This window comes from Camarhynchus parvulus, chromosome 14, assembly GCF_901933205.1.
Source record: "Camarhynchus parvulus chromosome 14, STF_HiC, whole genome shotgun sequence".
In the NCBI taxonomy this organism is placed as follows: domain Eukaryota; kingdom Metazoa; phylum Chordata; class Aves; order Passeriformes; family Thraupidae; genus Camarhynchus; species Camarhynchus parvulus.
The window spans coordinates 1,761,290-1,781,411 of record NC_044584.1 but is presented as its reverse complement, the minus strand read 5'-3'; the positions used below and the strand labels follow the sequence as shown (position 1 = coordinate 1,781,411).

Genomic DNA, 20,122 nt, shown 5'->3' with positions numbered 1-20,122 from the left:
CACGTGCTGCTGACTTCCTAATTGATTTCTTGTGGTTTAGCTGCTGGAAAGGGCTCAGCAACACAGAATTTTCCCAAACAAGCAATTGCTAAAATAACAATACCCAGCTGAGAAGTGCAGAAGCACCCAAAGCAGAATCCTCAAGATCAATACCCTGCACATCACCAAAGCACAGCAGGCAGAGGTGGCTCTGGAGTCACTTTTTGGACCTGCAACTTAAACCTGAGAATCCAGCCACAGCCATCAGCCCTCCCTCAGCAGCCACTTGGCTCAGTCAGTTCTCAGCTGTTGGGCACCACTTTTTAAGCCATCAATGATTATAACTTCTCATTTTGTGGGTTATCAGCAAAACCAGGCAAACAAAATCTGCTCTTCAGACAGACACAGCTGAGCATCTGCCAAGGGTGCTGGGCTGGGCAGGAGCTGCTTCCAGAAGTGAAAACACTGCAAGGTGACTCTGCTTGTCTCAGTTCAGAATTCACTTAAATTCCCCCAGTGAAGTCTAGAAACTCACACCTCTGAAGCTGTTTTGCTCCTTTCACTTCACCCTCTCCCTTTGCTGGGTTCCCCAGGATGCCCCACAGCCCAACCCAGGCTGTGACCCCTTGCAGGGAGATCCCATCCTTCCCTGAGGGGCAGTGCTTGTGCAGCAGCCCCAGGAGCACGGGCACAAGGAACAAATCTCTTCCCTTTTCTCTACATAAACAAAGCAGGCAGGACCACAGGGCTGCCCCAAATGCAGCTTCACTCACTTTGAGACAACACTTCCTCCAGAGGTTTAGGGCAAGTGACCCAACTTCAAACCAGGCAGGTGCAAAAAAGATCCCAAGGAGTCCTTTGGAAACAAGTAGGTTTGTGAGGAAAGTATTTGTGAAGGGAATAAAAAAATCCTTATAAAAAGAATTTGTAAAAAGGTGTTGAGAAAAATGCCCTCATCATCTCACTGCAATGGTGCAGAGACCAAGAGATGAGCAGCAGTGGCAAATGAGCTCACACTGTGCCCAGTACAGCCTTCTGAGCTGGAGTCTGTTTAAAAACCCCACACCTACCACAGGATCATGGAATGGTTTGGCCCAGAAGGACCTTAAAGCCCACCCAGTGCCACCCCTGCCATGGCAGGGACACCTCCCACTGTCCCAGGTCACTCCAAGCCCTGCCCAGCCTGGCCTTGGGCACTGCCAGGGATCCAGGGGCAGCCACAGCTGCTCTGGGCACCCTGTGCCAGGGCCTGCCCACCCTCACAGGGAACAATTCCTAATTCCCAGTATCCCATCCATCCCTGCCCTCTGGCAGTGGCAGCCATTCCCTGGGTCCTGTCCCTCCATCCCTTGTCCCCAGTCCCTCTCCAGCTCTCCTGGAGCCCCTTCAGGCCCTGCAGGGGCTCTGGGGTGTCCCTGGAGCCTTCTCCTCTCCAGGTGAGCACCCCCAGCTCTCCCAGCCTGGCTCCATCCTTGGGGCATCTCTGTAGCTTCCTCTGGACTCTCCCCAGGAGCTCCACATCCTTCCTATGGTTATAATGACTCTTCCTACAGAGAACACTCCTCACACTCTTACAGGTGAAAATCTGACACTTCAAAATGCCAAACCCTTGCTCCTCCCCACTTGCACAAACGTGGCAGCTCCTTTGCCCAGAGAGAAGCCAAGGAAAGATGCCCAAGTGACAGGAGTGGAGAACCTGGCGTGGTTGTGTAGCAGCTCTGAGGAGTCCAAGATGCATGAAGAGATTTTTAAAAAACACTTCTCAAATCCTTCACTGTCAGCAGAGCCACAAATAAACCCTTATTTATCTCAGCCTCCAGACAAGTCCCAATAATTCCCAGGGAAGGCTGTGAATCACAGTTGTTTGTAGCCCCAAGTGAAGGAGGCTCTGGAATTATGCACATATGCAGAGCTGGAAATGGGAAGCACCAGGGCAGGCAAAAAAAAGAAAGTGAATGTAAGAAAAAACCAATTATTCAGCAGATTTCTTAAAGAGGTACCTCTACTCAGATGCAACTCCAGCAAGCAAATCCTGCTGATTTTTCTCCATTCACTTCTGCCTGGCAGGATTAAGCCCATTACCATGGGGAAAAGCTGTCCCAACACCTGGCTACACAAAGTGTAAGGTTTAGGGCAAACTTGGGGTAGGATTATACCTGATCCAATACATTACAGCAGCCAGACCTGATTTCCAAGGAGGTGTGATTATACTGCATGAAAATATGGAATTTTCAGACCCTCAATTCCTGTCAGAGAAAAGGAAAAAAAGATTGGGAAACTCTAAACTTCATTCCTGGCAAGAGCATGAAAACTTGTGCTGGGCATTTAAGAGTGCATAATGAAACCACCATGGGAAACACCATGGGAATAACTGAGATTTTTGTTAATTAAAATATTTTCAAAGGACAGCTCACGCAGGGAGAACATCCAGTCCAATTAAAGAAAAACAAGCTGTTGACATCTGCAGTGCTGCTGCACTTTGGGGGATTTCACAACTTCCCCTTGCTGCTCACCCCTGCAGCTCTGGGGGTCCCACCCTGGGGGGGTTCCAGGCTCCCTGCCCACATCAGGAGGCTCTGCTGGGCCAACATGGGGATATTTGTCCTGGGGGACCCAAAGGGTCACCATGACCCAACCAGCTCCTTCAAGCACCAGCAGAACACAGGAAAAAGCAGCTTTGGAAAGCCAAAGCTGCAGCTTTCCCCAGTCCCAAACCCAGCAGCTCCTGGGATCAGAGGAAGGGCTGGGAGCAGGAATTGCCCCCTGAGCACTGACCTCACATTTCCACATCAGAGACTACAGGCCATGGAGCTCTTGGTCCTTCTCTTGGTTTCCTTCACCCTTGCAAAAAGAAAGCCAAGGAACTGTAGGAAATACAGGTTTATCCCTCATAACCCAAGGGTTAGGGAATGGGATGAGGAACAACTGCAGCCATGCCCAGGAGCTGGTTTTGCTGAATCCTCTCCAGACCCTGATTTTGAACACCAGGGAAATCAGCACTGAGCCAAACCTCCGTGGAAGAAACTGCTCCTCATCCCAAAGAAAAGGTGGAATTGCCATGCAGAAGAAACCTGCTCTGTTCTTACTCAATGAAGCAGCAGGGAACCAGCTGAGCACAACACAGATTTTTCAGGCAAAACATCTCTCCAAAGGGAAAAAAAAACCCCTCATTCCCCTCTGGAAAGCTGCATCCAATGCTGGCTTTGGCACCCTGACAAGGCAGTACACAAAACAGATGAGCACACTCCTTTCTCCAAAGAGGGGACAAAAAGGAACCAGGACAATCCCTCTTGGGAAGAACTCCATGCTGCAATTAAAGCCCTAATAAAATATTAAGTCAAAATGCTAAAAATACACACAGAGATCCAACCACGAGCTTGGAGATGCTGGAACAAATAAAAGATATTTTGGAGCGTGAATGCAAAGGGCTGGAAATGGGAAAAGAAATGGAATTCTGGGGATGATCCACATAGGAGAAGGGTCAGGGAAGATCAGCGGGAGGAAAAATAAATAAGGAATTTGTGGTGTTGCTACAAGAGCCTGGAATAGCTCTGGTGGAGTGAAAGTATCCTGAGTGTAAACAGAAAAGAGAAACAAGGATAAAGAAAGGAATCAAATGTGTGTGGAGGGAAGATAAGATTGGAAAGAGCTGGTAGGAGCTTCTCAGCCCAGGAGAAGCTGCATCATCCCAAAATTCCATAGGACAGAACCTACAAATAAACCCCAGGGGGTGCCTGGACGAGTAGGAAAGTCCCTGACCATCAGAATCAGTAGGGGAAAAGCCAATTGCTTTTCCCCTACCAAAATATCAATATTTACATTTTGGTTGGAACAAGGAGGCCTACAAGGGAGAACAGGCACACGCTGCACACTTCATAAATGCTGAAAATGGGATTCCAAAAATTATTCTATATAAATGGGAGTCTAAACATTTTATTTTGATAAAACAAAGCAGCAGACACCTTCTTTTCTCTCTCTCTCAAAGAAGGTTGTCATATTGACACCTGGGATGCAGAGAGAGCCAAGGCAGCAGTGACCCAAATAGAAATATAGTTCCTAAGAGGAAATATCTGCTGTGTGACAGAGGATAATGATTTGGAAAGATTTTAGGGCACATTCTACAGGCAGGTATCAGCCTATCCACCTCAAAGCTACATCTCCTTCTACTTTGCATGCACTAAAGAATAAATCCAACATTAACAGCAGCTACCTGGTTCCTAAATGACACCACCTAATTAATTCACCCAACTGAACCCAAAGTTCTTGGAGATTTTGGGTATCTGTGCATGGAGTGATCTCTGCACAGCACTCCATGGCAGGAGCTTTGTGGTACCTGCCAGATTTTAATGCTCTTCTGCTGAAATAATTACAGCCACCACCACCCATCCATCAGCAACAGCCAGTGGAAATGAGCTTTTCAAGCTCATTTAGTGAACCTGGAGGCTCAACAATTTTACCTTGATAGCTTTTAGTCCTCCTGCAGCCTACATTTAGCTACCCAGGTCTTTGAAATATGGATGTGTTGGAATTATTATAGGTCCTGAAAGGGATTATGTGCAACCATTCTGCTAAATGAGCTGTTTTCTTCTGAGAAAAAGCTCTGCTTTTGGAGGAAGCATCTGAGCAGAGATCAGCTCTCCTGCTACAGTTCCCACTCCTGGTTCATCCCCAGAGCTACCCAGGCCTTGGTGCAGAGTTGGGAACGTTCATCAGCATTAATCAGCATCCCCAGTTGGATGGTTTAATAGAGGGGAGATAACTGGGGGCACACAGAGTCACATTGTGACTCGCTGGCCAAAAAAGGAAGCCAGATGTTGGAGCTGAGGCCGGAACTTCTGAGTTCCTACTCTGCTTTGAGTCAGAAGGGTTCTAGAGAGGGTTGGCTTTTATTGAACTGCTCATGGAGGGGATGCACTGAGAGCAGACAGAACCTCAGGCTTAGGGGTGTGGTTGTGATGCTGCACCTCAGCTGGCACTGCTGGGGGACACAGGGAGGGGACAACACCCTCAGCTCCCTCTTCATCACAAAAAACCCTGCTGAGAAGCTGAGCCCACCTGGCCATGAGCCAGCACTTCCTGTCTGGGCGGCAGCAGAAGCATCCCCAACTCCTCAGAGCACAACACCCCTGAGCTCACCTGGGCCAGGGGCAGGCAGCACAGCACTCCTGAGCTCACCACAGCATCCCTGAGCTCACCTGGGACAGGGACAGCAGTACAGACAGCATCCCTGAGGTCACCACAGCATCCCTGAGTTCACCTGGGACAGGGACAGGCAGCACAGCATCCCTGAGTTCACCTGGGACAGGGACAGCAGCACAGCACCCCTGAGCTCACCACAGCATCCCTGAACTCACCTGGGCCAGGAAAAGGGAGCACAGCATCCCTGAGCTCACCTGGGCCAGGAAAAGGGAGCACAGCATCCCTGAGCTCACCTGGGCCAGGAAAAGTGAGCACAGCACCCCTGAGCTCACCTGGGCCAGGGGCAGGCAGCACAGCACCCCTGAGCTCACCACAGCATCCCTGAACTTACCTGGGCCAGGGGCAGGCAGCACAGCATCCCTGAGTTCACCTGGGCCAGGAAAAGGGAGCACAGCACCCCTGAGCTCACCACACCATCCCTGAGCCCACCTGGGCCAGGGACAGCAGCACAGCCCACACAGGGCCCAAGTGTCCCCAGGGTGATGGGACAGCCAGGCCAAGGGGCTCTGCAGGAGCAAGAAGCTGCTGCTCCCTCCTGTGCCAATGTCCTGGGTCACCTGCAGAGAGCAGGAGTGCCCCCAGAGCAGCTCTGGCTGCCAGGCACAGCCCGAGCCAGCCTCAGGGCCACCAGCTCAGCAGGGCTGACACAGAACAAACAGGAGCTGTTCTGGCAATGGAGCAGCAGCTCCCTGGCAACCACGAGCACCAGGATAAGCCAGGGCTCAGCAGCCTCACCTGGCAGGACAAGCTGCAATCCACACACACTCCACTCCTTCCTGAATGGAAGGAAGGCTGCAACCATCACAGGCAGCTTGAGGCACAAGAAAACAACAGCACTCACTGCTAAAATCCAGGCAGGTGGGAAGAGAGGCTGTGGAATGAAAGGCAGGATGCTGCTGTGGGGAACTCAGGAACAGCCAAGCTGCAGACGCCCACTGCCTGCTCCATTTCAGTGCCTCACACAGCACAGGGCCACGAGACTCCCTGGAGCTGGGAACCTCCATTGTCTGCTCCTCTGCAGGCCCAGGGGCAGCCTGGGGGAAGTGGGATTTGCTCTGGGAGAAGCTGGCTGCAGCTCTCCAGCATCCCTGCATCCCAAACCTCACACTGCAGCATTTCCTGGAAGTCCCTGCTCCTGAGCTGCTTTGGTTGCTGGCAGGATATAAATCCCACAGAGCGAAGAATGTGCCTCCCAGGAGGCAAGCACTGAAATCCCAGCCTCACATGGGAGGTGCAAATGCAATTCCCAGGTGAGGGGTTTGCTCAGGAGGTCCCAGCTGAGCTCCCAGGGCTTCAAAGATGGTTCATCTTCACCAGTGGAAGGAACAAAGGTGAAGGAAAGAGTGATGAGACAAAAGACATGGCTAATATGGACAGAAAATAAATCCCTCCAAGGACAGCTCCATCAACAATATTTACTTTGAACCTGTTCATAAAAATCCTCTAAAAGGTGAGCAGGAAACAATGCAATAATTTGTGGTGTGTGGAAGCAAAGTCTGAAGCTGGATGTGCTCTGTGTGCTCAGAGATGAACTCCAGAGAAACCCAGCCAGATTTTGCAGTATCCTGTTTTCCCTGGAGAAACACCACAGCATCACCACCACCTTTCCTTTCCCTCAGGAAGCCCCAAACTGGAGTTTGGGACCCCAAAACAGAGCACCAGCACTATGGACACACACAGCAGGCAGGAGCAGCCCCAAAACTCCCACACAGAGCTCTCTGCAAACACCTCTGAAAGCACAGAAACACTAAAGCTTCCTCCAAACCCAACTTTTGAGTGGCATTAGGATTTCTGAGCCATGAGTGGCAACTCAGCCCAGCAAACAGGAGTTTGCTCACAGCATTGGCAGTGCCTGAGCTCACTGTGCATCACTGCATTCCCTCCTGCCTTCCCAACTTCCTCCCAAAATCCCTGCCCAGTTAATCAAGCTCTAATTCACCCCAGCTCATTACCTTCCACATGAACCCAGCCCAGCCCCACTGAGGAAAACCTGCTCCCAGCAGCCTGCTCTCCTGGAGCAGAGTTTAATTCTCTTTTATTTGTTCCCTGTGTGCCTTCCAGCAGCTCCTCTTCACACTTTCCCAACTGTTTCCAGGAAGGAGGGTGCTCTAGCAGCAGAACATGCCCATCTGTAGGCTCCAGGGAAAAGAGAACAGAAGGAAAATCTTGCCCAGGAGTCACATGATGAGTTACAACAGTAAATCCTGCAGCACAGCCCAGGGGCTGCTGCTCAACTTCCACATGAAGCCAAACAGTGGATGGTGAAGGGAAAAAAAGAAGAAACCAAGGTGTAATTCAGGAGGAGAAATGTGTGTGTCCGCAGGGAAGCGAGGGGAGAACTAACTGTGAAGTGCACAGCCTGGCCTGCCAAACCCTGCAAACCATTTATTCACCTTTTTGAACCTGGGCTGGTCACTAAGAATCCGCCTCAAAAATCACCCTTTGCCTGAAGCTAAAGCCACAAAGAGCTGGGACACGTGGCAGACACATCAGGAGCCCCCCCCCGAGCACCCTCAGTGCTTTACTGCCATAAAATACTACCAGGATTTAGATATATATAAATATTATATTATTATTATATTATATATGTATTTTTTACTGAGAAGACTCTGTCCCAGATGGAGCAGCAAAGCCTCTGCAAGGGCCTAATGGAGCTCACCAAAGGGGCTACAGAGACCAAAGTTTCAATAAACCACCAGTCATGTACCAGGAGCACATCACACAGCGAGCAATGTGATTACCTCAGCCCCTGGGTGAAGAAATTCACAATCAGGACCCCAAATTCCGGAAGAAAAGGGGTGCAAAGCCTGATCCTACACCACCAAAGGCACGTTAAGGTGGAGTGGGGTGAGCACCAGGCCAGGAACTGCAGCCTGAGCTCAGTGGGGCTCTCTGGGTGAGCCAGGGCAGGGTCCCAGGAGCAGATCCAGGGCTGCTCAAAGCATCTCCCCACTGCTGCCTGCCCTTGGTCACCCCAAGAAACACTGGCATACAGGGTGGGATCCCAATACTGGGATAGAAGACATCCCTGTGGGTAGAGCAAAGGGAAAAGAAGATCAGCAGCTCTGGGGTGGTGGCAGCGAGCAGCACCCGATGCCCTGGGGCGATCCCCACCTGCCAGCGCTGCCAGCCCGCCTCTGCAGCACCCACACGGCCAGAGACGCTCCTGAGACCTTTCCTGGGGATCTCAGCGAGGGGAGGAGAGCCTTGTGCAGATCCCAGCGGTTGGCCCTGGCCCTGTCGTTGTCCCTGTCCCTGTCGGTGCCCTGGCACTGCGGGCACAGCCAAGGCCGCTGTCCCCAGCACGGAACAGAATCCAGGTCACTCCTCCGGCTTACCCAAGGAGGCCGTGAGGGCAAACCCACAGCTGGCGCCGGAGAATTTAATCACCGAATGGTTTGGGTGTGAAGGGACCTTGAAGCTCATCCTGTGCCACGTCCAGGGCTAGGCTGGGCTGTGCCAGGCTGGGCCGTGCCAGGCTGGGCCGTGCCAGGCTGGGCCGTGCCAGGCTGGGCCGTGCCAGGCTGCTCCCGGCCGGGCCTGGGCACTGCCAGGGACCGGGGCAGCCGCAGCTGCCAGGGCACCCCTCGGCTTTAAGGCCACAAACCCGGAATTCCCAGCACGCCCGGGCACCGAGGCTCGCAGGACGGATCCGTGCCCTCCCGGCCTTTCCCATCCTGTCCCGCGGTGCCCCGGGGGTGCCGCCGCCCCTCGGCCCCTCATGCTCCGGTGTCCGGGCCCCGCGGGACCATCCCCCCTTCCCCGCACGCTCCCGTCCCCGCTGCCCCAGCTCACCATGGCCGCGGCGGCCCCGGGGCGGCTCTAGGCAGGGCGCCGCGCTCCGCTCATCTCATGGCCGGCGGTGGCCCGGCGGGGCCCCCCCGCCCATGCACCGGCGAGCCCCCGCCGGCCGCGCAGCCACGGGCACCGGAGAGCTGCCGGCACCCAGCCCCCGGGCCTCCCCAAGCGGCGGGACGGGGAGCCCCCGGGGCGCCGGGCAGGGCGGCGGGAGCGCGGGCGGGCGGGAGCGGCGGCGGCGCGGTGCGGGGCCGGTGTCGGTGCCGGGGCTACGCCAGGCGCATCCCGGGCCCGCCCCGCCCTCCCACCGGAAGCGCTCACCGGCGCCCGTAGCCAATCAGAGCCAGGCAACGGCACAGCGCATGCGCAGCTCGGCGCGGCGCGCTGTGCGCCGCCATCTTGGAGAAGGGCGCGGCGCTGTGCGGGGCGCTGAGGGAAGGGCACGCCCGGAGCTGCGCCTGGCCCCGCCCCCGCAGCACTGCGCATGCGCCGAGGGCGCTTTCCCGCGCGACAGGAAATGGGAGGTGATTGGGCTGATGCTGTGATGGGCGTGGTCATGTATTGACACGCCCAGTATGGGCGGGGCTTGTGAGGGATTGGAGATGGAATGGGATGGGATTGGGGACAGGATGGGGTGGGATGGGATGGAGATGGGATTGGGATAGGATAGGATAGGATAGGATAGGATAGGATAGGATGGGATGGGATGGGATGGGATGGGATGGGATGGGATGGGATGGGATGGGATAGGATCCTGTCCCTGGATCCAGCCCTGTCCCTCGCCCCTCGCCAGCCCCAGCGCTGCCCCCCAGCTCCTGCCCCATGAGGAGCTCCCAGGGCTCTGGATGTGGCTCCTGGCTTTGTGCCCGTGTAACTAATTAAGTAATTAAACAAACCAGGGCGAGGCAAAGCCCCAGCCCTCCCCAGCAAGGACAACAAAGCTCCATGGCAGGAATCCTTTGGCTGCTCCCATGTCCTGGGATTGCCCAGCCTGGAGCTCCTTGTGGCCATCACTTTTCCATTGCCTGACCTGGCCAGGAGCAAAGACATCAACAGATCCATTCATCCAGGGCATTAATGTTAGGGAAATTGGGATCCAGGCCCCAACTGCTGCCTCCCAAAATCAAGGAGCTGGCAACCACTGGTTCTCTTTGAATCACTGGGTCTTTTTGAGTTAGGTCTTAGGAGCTCCTGGAGATCTGTGTTACACTTGAGATAGTTTAGCTAATTTAGAAGGCATAAAATCAGCAGGATGGTTTTTGTGGTGGTGCTGGAAACAGAAAAGCTTTAGTAAAAGGCAAAATAATAAGGATTTTTACAGAAAAAACTGAACTAAGGTAAGATGTTCTTACTCCTAGTAAAACTTCAAAAAGTCATTAATTTCTTTGTTCTCTTCTTTTTCTAATAAATTACTTAAACAAATTTTTTTAACTTCTATCTAATTAGCTATCTTTAAAGTAAAGTCTTATGAAGTGTCTTTTTACCTAATTAATGAAAAAAAACCTTTTGAGCTTTTTTTCTTTTTTAAAGAAACAAAAGATAATTTTGCTACTCCATCACCAAGGAGCACATTCCCACACACTGGAACTCCAAACCGGTGAGGCTGATGCAGATCCAAGTGTTCCTCATGGCTCCCAAATTCCTGCAGGGACAAGAGGCAGCTCAGCCCGGTGGCTTAACAGGCTTTAGAGTGGACAGCAGCCCCGTGGGGACATTGCAAAGGCTGGCACCTCCTTCAGAGGATTAAACACCAGCAGGAGGGGAAGGAGCCATCTGTGGGGCTGGAGCTGTCCCCAGCTCCCCAAGGAGCTTAGGGCTCAGCGGTCCCGTGGGTCTCCACGAGGATTTTCTGTCCTGGAGGATTTTCTTTCCACTCTCTCAGCAGAGCGCTGATCCCAACAGCCCCAGTGCTGCTCATCCCTCAGGGAAACGCTGCTCCTGGGCCTGGCTGGGGGGTGGAACTGCCCAGGGAGGAGCAGCTGAGGAGACACAGCCTGGATCATTGTGTGCACCCCCAGGCTCCAAACCCTGCCTCTGCATCGCCTCCAAACCTCCCCGAGACCTCCAAAATGCCCTACAACGCCTTCCAACCCCTCCACAACCCCTCCAACACCTCCACAACACCTTCCAACCCCTCCACAACCCCTCCAACCCCTCCACAACCCCTCCAACCCCTCCAACCCCTCCACAGCCCCTCCAATCCCTCCAGAACCTCTCCACCATGTCCAAAACCTCTCCAACTCCTTTGAAACCTCTCCATCACCACCAAAATCTCTCCAACCCCTCCAAAACCTCCCCATCGTCTCCAAAACTTCTCCAACACCTCCACAACCCCTCCACAACCCCTCCAACCCCTCCAACCCCTCCAACCCCTCCACAACCCCTCCACAACCCCTCCAACCCCTCCACAGCTCCTCCAATCCCTCCAGAACCTCTCCACCATGTCCAAAACCTCTCCAGCTCCTTTGAAACCTCTCCATCACCACCAAAATCTCTCCAACCCCTCCAGAACCCCTCCTACCCCTCCAAAACTTCTCCAATCCCTTCAAAACCTCTCCATCACCTCCACAACCCCTTCAACCTCTCCAAAACTTCTATAACCTCTCCAAAACCTCTCAATCACCCTCAAAACCTCTCCAACCCCTTCAAAACCTCCTCATCATCTCTAAAACTTCTCCAAAACCTCCTTAACCCCTCCAACACTTCCAGAACCTCTCCATCACCTCCAGAACCTCTCCAAAACCCCTGAAACCTCTCCAAAAATCTCTCCAGCCTCTCCAAAACTTCTCCAACACCTTCAGACCCCCTCCAAACTCTCCAAAATCTCTCTGATATCTCCAGTACCTCCCCAAAACCTCTCTGATATTTTCAAGCCCTCCAAAGCCTCCAAAACTTCTCTGGCTCCTCCAAAACCCTCCAACGCCCCCAAAATGTCTCTGGTATCTCCAAAACTCCTCCGAGACCTTCAAAACCCCTTGAGCACCTGCAAAACCCCTCCAGCCTTCCCCAAATCTCTCCAACATCTCTAAAACCTCGCTGAATCTTCCCAAATCACTCCAACACCCTCTGAAATCTGCCCCCTTCAAAATCCCTCAAACACCTCCAAGTATCTCCCAACATTTCCAAAATATCTTCAGCATCTCCAAAGCTTCTTCAGCACCTCCAAACTTCTGCAAAATTTCCACCACTCCCAAAATCTTCTGTTGCTTCCAAAACTCCTCCAACACCTTCAAACCCCTCTGATTCCTCCAGAGGTTTTTGAACATCCCTCTAACACTTCCAAAACCCCTCTGACATCTCTGAAACACCTGCAGCCTCTCCAAGCCCTCTTCAACATTCCCAACACCTCCAAAATCCCTCCAGCGCCTTCAAAAATCTCCCAAAACCTTCAAAATCTCTCCAAAATCCCCAAAACTCCTCCAAAACCCTTCCAAACACCACTCCAGCCTCTCCAGAACCTCTCCAAAATCTCTGCAATATTTCCTACCCCACCAAACACTCCGATGCCTCCAAGACCTCACCCACACTCCCAAAATCTCTCCAGCATCTCCAAATCCTCTCCAACACCTCCAGAGCTGCTCTGATACATCCAAACCCCCTCCAAAACTTCCCCAATGTTCTCAACACCTCCAAAATCTCTCCAATGCCTCCGAAAGCTGTCCAGCACTTCCAAAACCACCACAACACTTCCAAAATCTCTTTAGCATCTCTAAAACCTCTCCAACACCTCCAGAACTCCTCTGACTTCTCCAAAACTCTTCTGACACCTCCAAACCCCCTCCAAAACTTCCCCAATATTCCCAGCACCACCAAAAGCTCTCCCACATTTCCAAAAATATTACAGCATCTCCAAAACCTCTCCAACACCTCCAAAACCATTACAACACCTCCAAAATCACCATAACATCTCCAAAACCTTTCCAACACTTCCAAAACCACTCCAACACCTCCAAAATCTCTCCAATACCTCCAAAACCATAACAACACCTCTAAAATCCCCATAACATCTCCAAAACCTCCAAAACCATTACAACACCTCTAAGACCTCCAGAACTCCTCTGACTTCTCCAAAACTGCTCTGACACCTCCAAACCCCCTCCAAAACTTTCCACAATATACCCAGCACCACCACAGCCTCTCCCAAACTTCCAAAACCATAACAACACCTCCAAAACCTCTCCAACACCTCCTAAACCTCTCCAACACCTCCAAAATCTCCATACTATCTCCAAAACCTCTCCAACACCTCCAAAACCTCTCCAACGCCTCCAAAATCTCTCCAATACCTCCAAAACAATAACAACATCTCCTAAACCACTCCAACACTTCCAAAACCATTAAAACACCTTCGAAATCTCCACAACACCTCCAGAACTCCTCTGACTTCTCTAAAACTCTTCTGATACCTCCAAACCCCCTTCAAAACTTTCCCAATATTCCCAACACCACCAAAACCCTCCGATGCCTCCAAAGGCTCTCCAACATTTCCAAAACAATGACAACACCTCCAAAATCTCCATAACAACTCCAGAACTCCCCTGATTTCTTTAAAACTCTTCTGCCACTTCCAAACCACCTCCAAAACTTCCCCCGTATTCCCAGCACCACAAAAACTCTCTGATGCCTTCAGAAGTTCTCCAGCGCTTCCAAAACCATTAGAACACCTCCAAAACCTCTCCAACATCTCCAAAACCTTTCCAACACCTCCAGAACTCCTCTGACTTCTCTAAAACTCTTCTGACACTTCCAAACCCCCTCCAAAACTTCCCCAATATTTCCAGTACCACCAAAACCTCTCCCACATTTCCAAAACCATAACAATACCTCCAAAACCTCTCCAACACCTCCAAAACTTCTCCAACACCTCCAAAACCATTACAACACCTCCAAATCTTCATAACACCTCCAGAACTCCTCTGACTTCTCTAAAACTCTTCTGATGCTTCCAAACCCCCTTCAAAACTTCCCCAGTGTCCCCAACACCACCAAAAGCCTCCAATGCCTCCAAAAGTTCTCCAACACTTCCACAACCACTACAACACCTCCAAAAGGTCTCTAACACCTCCAAAATCATTACAACACCTCCAAAACCTCTCCAACACCACCAAAACCATTACAACACCTCTAAAATCTCCATAACATCTCCAAAACCTCTCCAACACATCCAAAACAATTACAACACCTCCAAAACCTCTCCAACAATTCCAAAACCACTAAAACACCTTCAAAATATCCCTAATACCTCCAGATCTCCTCTGACTGCTCCAAACCTCCTCCAAGCCCTCTCCACCCCCCAGCTAGCTGAGCCGAGGTGTCCATGTGGCTCCCAGGCTGGAGCTGGCACCTTGCAGGGCTCCCCCGGGATGTGCAGCTGCGGGCTGGTTGCCATGGTGATCATTAAAAGGATAATCCCATTATCAGCCTTTGTCATCCCGGCAGGGCTGGGTGCAGACACGTGCTCTGAGGAGCTGGGGACAGCAGGGACAGGGATCTCCTGAGCCTCCCCAGCCAGGGACCTGCTGCTTCCACCACTGTGGGGTGGGGATGGGATTTTTTGGGGTTTCTGGAAGAAAACAACCCCAGGTGCCTTGAGGGAGGGAGGGATGGAGCAGCTGAAGGGAACCTAAAGAAGGAACCTCCTGCCAATCTCCTGGATCCCTGCAGGTTCACTTCTCCTCTATCCCACTTGTCCCTGCACAGGCCAAGGATGTGGAACAGCTTTCAGAGGTGTGAGGCTGAGTTTTGCAAGACTTTCCTTTAGAAACATCTGTCCCAAGGTGAAGGAATCATAAAGCATGGAAAGGTTTGGGTTCAAGGGACATTAAAGGTAATTTCATCCCACCCCTGCCATGGCAGGGACACCTCCCACTGTCCCAGGTGCTCCAAGCCCTGCCCAGCCTGGCCTTGGGCACTGCCAGGGATCCAGGGGCAGCCACAGCTGCTCTGGGCACCCTGTGCCAGGGCCTGCCCACCCTCCCAGGGAACAAATCCTGCCCAATATCCCATCCAGCCCTGCCCTCTGGCAGTGGGAGCCATTCCCTGTGTCCTGGCTCTCCAGGCCCTTACAAAAGGTCTGTGCCCATCTTCCTTCCAGGCCCCCTTTAGACACATCCAGGCGTCCCCAGTGTCCCTGTGCCCCACACAGGAAACCCAGGGTCTCACATGGCCCTGCCAGGGACCTCCTGTTGTTGTTGATCCATGAAAAAACAAAGTGGGAATTCCCCATCAGCCTCCAGCACCACTGGAGCACGAGGAGAAGCCTGTCCTGGGAATGTGGCCAGGCCAGGCCCCAGGCCTGCTTTTCCCATGTTGGAAAGGACATTTCTCAAAGAAAATCAGCAGGATTTTAATGCCAAGGCATTAAAAACCACCAAACCAGTGTCTGTGCCAGCCCTGGTTTCAATCTGGGGCTCCTCCATGCCTGAGGAGGGAGCAGCAGGGCTTGGGCTGGGCCTGGAGCAGCCCCCAGGCTGGAGAAGCCACCCAGCTTTTTGCTGAATGTATTTGGTAACTTGATGTTTTAAAAACACAGAAGGAATGGAAATGCCATGGAGCTGAACAGCTGTTTGGGGAGATGAAGGGAACAGGATTTGTGAAAATAATTTGTTACCACATGGTTTATCTCTCGATTTTTATTACAAACAGGCACTGAAATGCCTGTTCTCCAAGCCTCCTGTACTGCTCCAGCCTTGATTCCAGCCCCTTCAATCCCACATTCAAATATTCATCTCATTTAATTGCTTTATTCCTGTTTTGCAGCGTTTTGCCCTCAGGGTGAGTCTGAGCCTCACGCAGCTGCCTGTGCTTCCCCTCACATCCCTCCCCTCTGCTCCATCTCCTTTATTGTTCCTGCCACAAACTGAGCTGCAATTCTTTGGGAACGCCATGGAGAAATGAGCATTTTTCTGCCCTGCCACCTCATGCAAAGCAACGCGATGAAAAGGGTTAAACTGTGTTTTATAAGTCCAATAAAGCAGCTTGGAAAAGTTTTGTCCACAAAGCCCCACGGCTCCCCACGGCTCCCAAGTTCCTTGGCAAGGAATTTGCTTATTTAGCAAGCTGTAAAAACCCAGCAGGTAAAAATTCCTGAGTCCAAATTCCTGAGGAAAGTACAAAAGTGGATAATTAATGATCTAAACCCAGCAGAGCCTGGAGACAGGGATGGGGCTGGGTCCTGCCTGGCTGCTCAGCTGGGCACACTGCTCAGGGTGAGGGACCTCTGTGGCTCTGTGGCCACTGCTGGTCCTGGCCAGGTGCTCCTGCCTCCGCTCCTGCTCTGGGAATATCCATCTGGGATTATTCTGGGGTTCTGGCGCTGCTCGTTGCCCTGGGAATGGTTTCCCAATGCCCTCTCTAGGGTGGCTGCCCCCAGCCCATGGGGACTGGGCAGGTCCCCAAAGGACTCGTGGAGGGGAGCACAGCAAACCCAGCTCCAGCCAGGCTTTGTGGGTCTGGTTGTGGTGGTGGTCACAGGAGTCCCAGGAAGAGGGAGGAGATGAGGATCTGACTCCCTGTTTCAGAAGGCTTGATTTATTATTTTATGATATTTATTATATTAAAACTATACTAAAAGAATAGAAGAAAGGATTTCATCAGAAGGCTAGCTAAGAATAGAAAAGGAATTGAATGAATAACAAAAGCTTGTGGCTTGGACAGAGAGTCCGAGCCAGCTGACTGTGATTGGCCATTAATTAGAAACAACCACATGAGACCAATCACAGATGCACCTGTTGCATTCCACAGCAGCAGATAATCATTGTTTACATTTTGTACCTGAGGCCTCTCAGCTTCTCAGGAGAAAAAATCCTAAGGAAAGGATTTTTCAGAAAATATCATGGCTACCTCTGGTGGCTCGAGAATATTTGAAATGGAGCCCTGGAAATTCACGTCCGTGTCCCAGCCAGCCCTCCCAGCAGCTCCAAGGCAGAAGAGCAGCTGGAATCAGGGCAGTTCTGTCCCTCTGCTCTCTTGCAGGTGGGGAGAAAGGACTCGTTCAGGCTGTGGCTTCTTTTGAATCCACAGCAAGTTCAGTCTCTCCCAGCCTTCTTCCCAGACCTCAAATCCAGCCAGACAGCACAGCAGGATGTCCTGAGCTGCCCTTCTGTGCCTCTCCCTGCTCTCAGCATCCCACGGCTCTGGGGGGACACCATGTCTCTGTTTGAAAAGCCAGGTGTCTGCTGAGGAAGGCAGGAGCTCCCTTGAAGTGGAAGATGTAAACCCCTTCCCTCTGAATTATTGTAATGTTGAAATTAAGGGGCTCTCAGCAAAGATATGGGAGCAGAAATAACAGTTCTTTACTAGGGAAGAAAATAAAAATGGAATGAAATGAAATGAAACAATACTGACAGAGTTAGAATACAACCTGCCCCCCTGTGTGTCAGGGGGTGGCACAGCCCCATCCCATGGGGGCTCAGCCCTCCTGCAGTGCCAGCTGTGCTGCTGCTGGAGCAGGGATCCTGCACAAGGGGGGAGTTTTCCTCTGCAGCTCCAGGGCTGCTGCAGATGGGCCTGGGCTCCCTCTGGCAATGCAGGGCAGCAGAAAGCTGCTCCTCTGGCAATGCAGGGGGCAAAGGCTGCTGTGCTGCTCCAGGCTCAGATTGGATCCAGGTAGGAATGCTTGGCTCCTCCCCTGGGCACAGCATCTCCCCATGGGATGCTGGAATTGGATCAGCCCTGCAGGGACACTCAGTGGCCATGGACAGCAGAGATCTCCTGGAGGGAGGGTTGGCTGTGGCAGAGATAAAGAAAACAGCCCCATGAACAGCAGAGAACTGCCCCAGCTCTGACAGATCACAGAACACACAGCCCCAGCCACACCTCACAGCTCAGGACACACCAGCAGTGCTGCCGGTGGGGCTGGAGGGGATGGTGGAACCTGGCTTCCCATGGGCAAGGTCTCATCCTTAGGGATCTGTAGCTCACCAGGAACTCCTGTGATGCTCCTCCAGGAGCCACATGGATTTGTGACTGGCTCCTTGGTCCAACACTGTGGTGGGATTTTATTTAGTGAGGCAGGAGGGTCCCGTGTCCTCTTTTTCCAGGAAGCAGAAGGTGCAGGGGGAAGCCACGAGACACTGGGCACTCTCATCCTCTTCCCTTTTTCTCCAGGTTTCTGCTCCACTCTGCTCAGTTCATTAGCCAAGGCATTAAATTTTAACATTTTTGTTGCTCCTGCAGCTGTTCCTGGTGAGTGGGTGCCTGGGGGGATGCCAGGCCCTGGCACCAGGGGACCAGGGGGCCTGGGGGACCTGATCCCATGGACTCCCCCAGTGCAATCCTGGGGGATGCTGGTGCTGCTTCTCCCAGCACCAAAGAACCAGCAGGGAAAGAGGATCCTTGCAAACACCTGCACAGCCCCTCTGGAGCCAGGCTGGGAGAGCTGGGGGTGCTCACCTGGAGAGGAGAAGGATCCAGGGACACCTCAGAGCCCCTGCCAGGGCCTGAAGGGGCTCCAGGAGAGCTGGAGAGGGACTGGGGACAAGGGATGGAGGGACAGGACACAGGGAATGGCTCCCACTGCCAGAGGGCAGGGCTGGATGGGATATTGGGAATTAGGAATTGTTCCCTGGGAGGGTGGGCAGGCCCTGGCACAGGGTGCCCAGAGCAGCTGGGGCTGCCCCTGGATCCCTGGCAGTGCCCAAGGCCAGGCTGGACAGGGCTTGGAGCCGCCTGGGACAGTGGGAGGTGTCCCTGCCATGGCAGGGATGGGGTGGGTTGAGCTTTAAAGTTTCTTCCAACCCAAACCATTCGGCCATTCCAAGAGTCTGTGAGACAAAATTGGGATCATCAGAGTCTCCAGGGGGGACAGGACCCAGAGCAGCACAGGCAGGAGCTTTCTGGCCATGAGGAATTAAAAAGGCATCGATTTCTGCCATTAGCGGGGGCGTGGCCGGAGCAGGCAGAGCCACTCACTGAATAATTCAGGAGCGATGACGAAGCCCAAGGCCAGGCCAGGGAACCTCTCCCTGTTCTCCTGTCACCTTCCCAAGGACGTGGCTCTTGCCCCTGGCCCAGGACATTGGGGGGGGACCAGGACTCGGTCCAAAGGGCCTGGGGGACACGTGTTGGTCCCTGAGCCAGTCCCAAAGGATGGGGAACAGTGACACATCAGGGCTGTGTGACTTTGGGGGTCCTGACCCAGCCTGGATTGGTGTATCCCATGGAGCAGCTGGACACTGCCTGCAGCAATGTCCATTTTGGGGCAGGACATTCATCTAGGGACAAAGGGACACTGCAGTGGGGCAAAGGGATACTCATCTAGGCACAAAGGGACACTGCTGTGGGGCAGGGGCACTCATCAGGGGGGACCGGGACACTGCAGTGGGGCAGGGACACCCTCAGGCGCCCCCGGGCTCCCTGCTGTGCCCTGTCCCACCGTGCCCGTGCAGGGGGGACACCCAGGGGTGGCACCTCTGCCACCCCCAGCAGGCACGGCCCCCCCACGAGCACCCGGGCTAAGAGCTTTGCCCCTGATTGTGCCACGTCCCCTGTGCCAGGGCCGCCCAGAGCCTGGGGGTGTCGGGGGGACACAGCCCGGGCTCCTCGGTGCCCCGGGCTGCGTCTGCCCGGTCCCAGCCCGGAGGCGGCAGCGGGCACCGGGAGGGGGCGGCTGGAGCCCGGGCAGGCGGCATTCGAGGAGTTAATTTCCATCCTCGCCGCGGGAGTCGGGAGCTATTAATACTCGCACGCTGCTTTAGCTGTCAGAGCGAGCGGCGGCTCTGCCGGTGAGACGAGCCCCGCGGAGCCGCCGCCGCTCCACGACGGCACAACTTTCCCCTCCGTCCGTGTGTCCGCCTGCCGGGCCCTGTGTCCTTCCAGAGCGCGCTGGATCCTGTCGGAGCCCGCCGGACCCCACCTGCTGCAGGGAGCCTCCCCGTCCCCGCTGTCCGGTGCCCCGGAGCAGCCCCTGAGCCCCGCGGGGCTCGGCCGGTGCCTCGGCCCGCCGTGCCCGAGCCCCGGTGCCGCTGATGGCACCGCAGGTCCCTGCTGGCACCCCCTGAGGGCCGGGCAGCGCCATGGGTGCCGCGGTGCCGCTGGGCAGCACCGGCCCCGGCCGGAGGGCGACGCGGGACGGGGCCCGGCCCGGAGCCGCCTCCGTGCCCGGGGAGCGGCGGATCCCGGTGCTCAGCCCGGCCGTGTGAGGGCT

At 53.8% G+C, this 20,122-nt stretch overlaps 1 protein-coding gene across 1 annotated transcript in view; it reads right to left on the bottom strand.

Moving 5' to 3' along the window:
- XPO6 (exportin 6) overlaps positions 1–9,129 on the bottom strand; it is a 62,802-nt gene extending 53,673 nt beyond the window's left edge. The window contains 1 exon segment of the mRNA XM_030957873.1: positions 8,974–9,129. Within this exon segment, the coding sequence (XP_030813733.1) occupies positions 8,974–8,976 (3 nt within the window). The 5' untranslated portion in view covers positions 8,977–9,129.
- Positions 9,130–20,122: the final 10,993 nt, after the last annotated feature.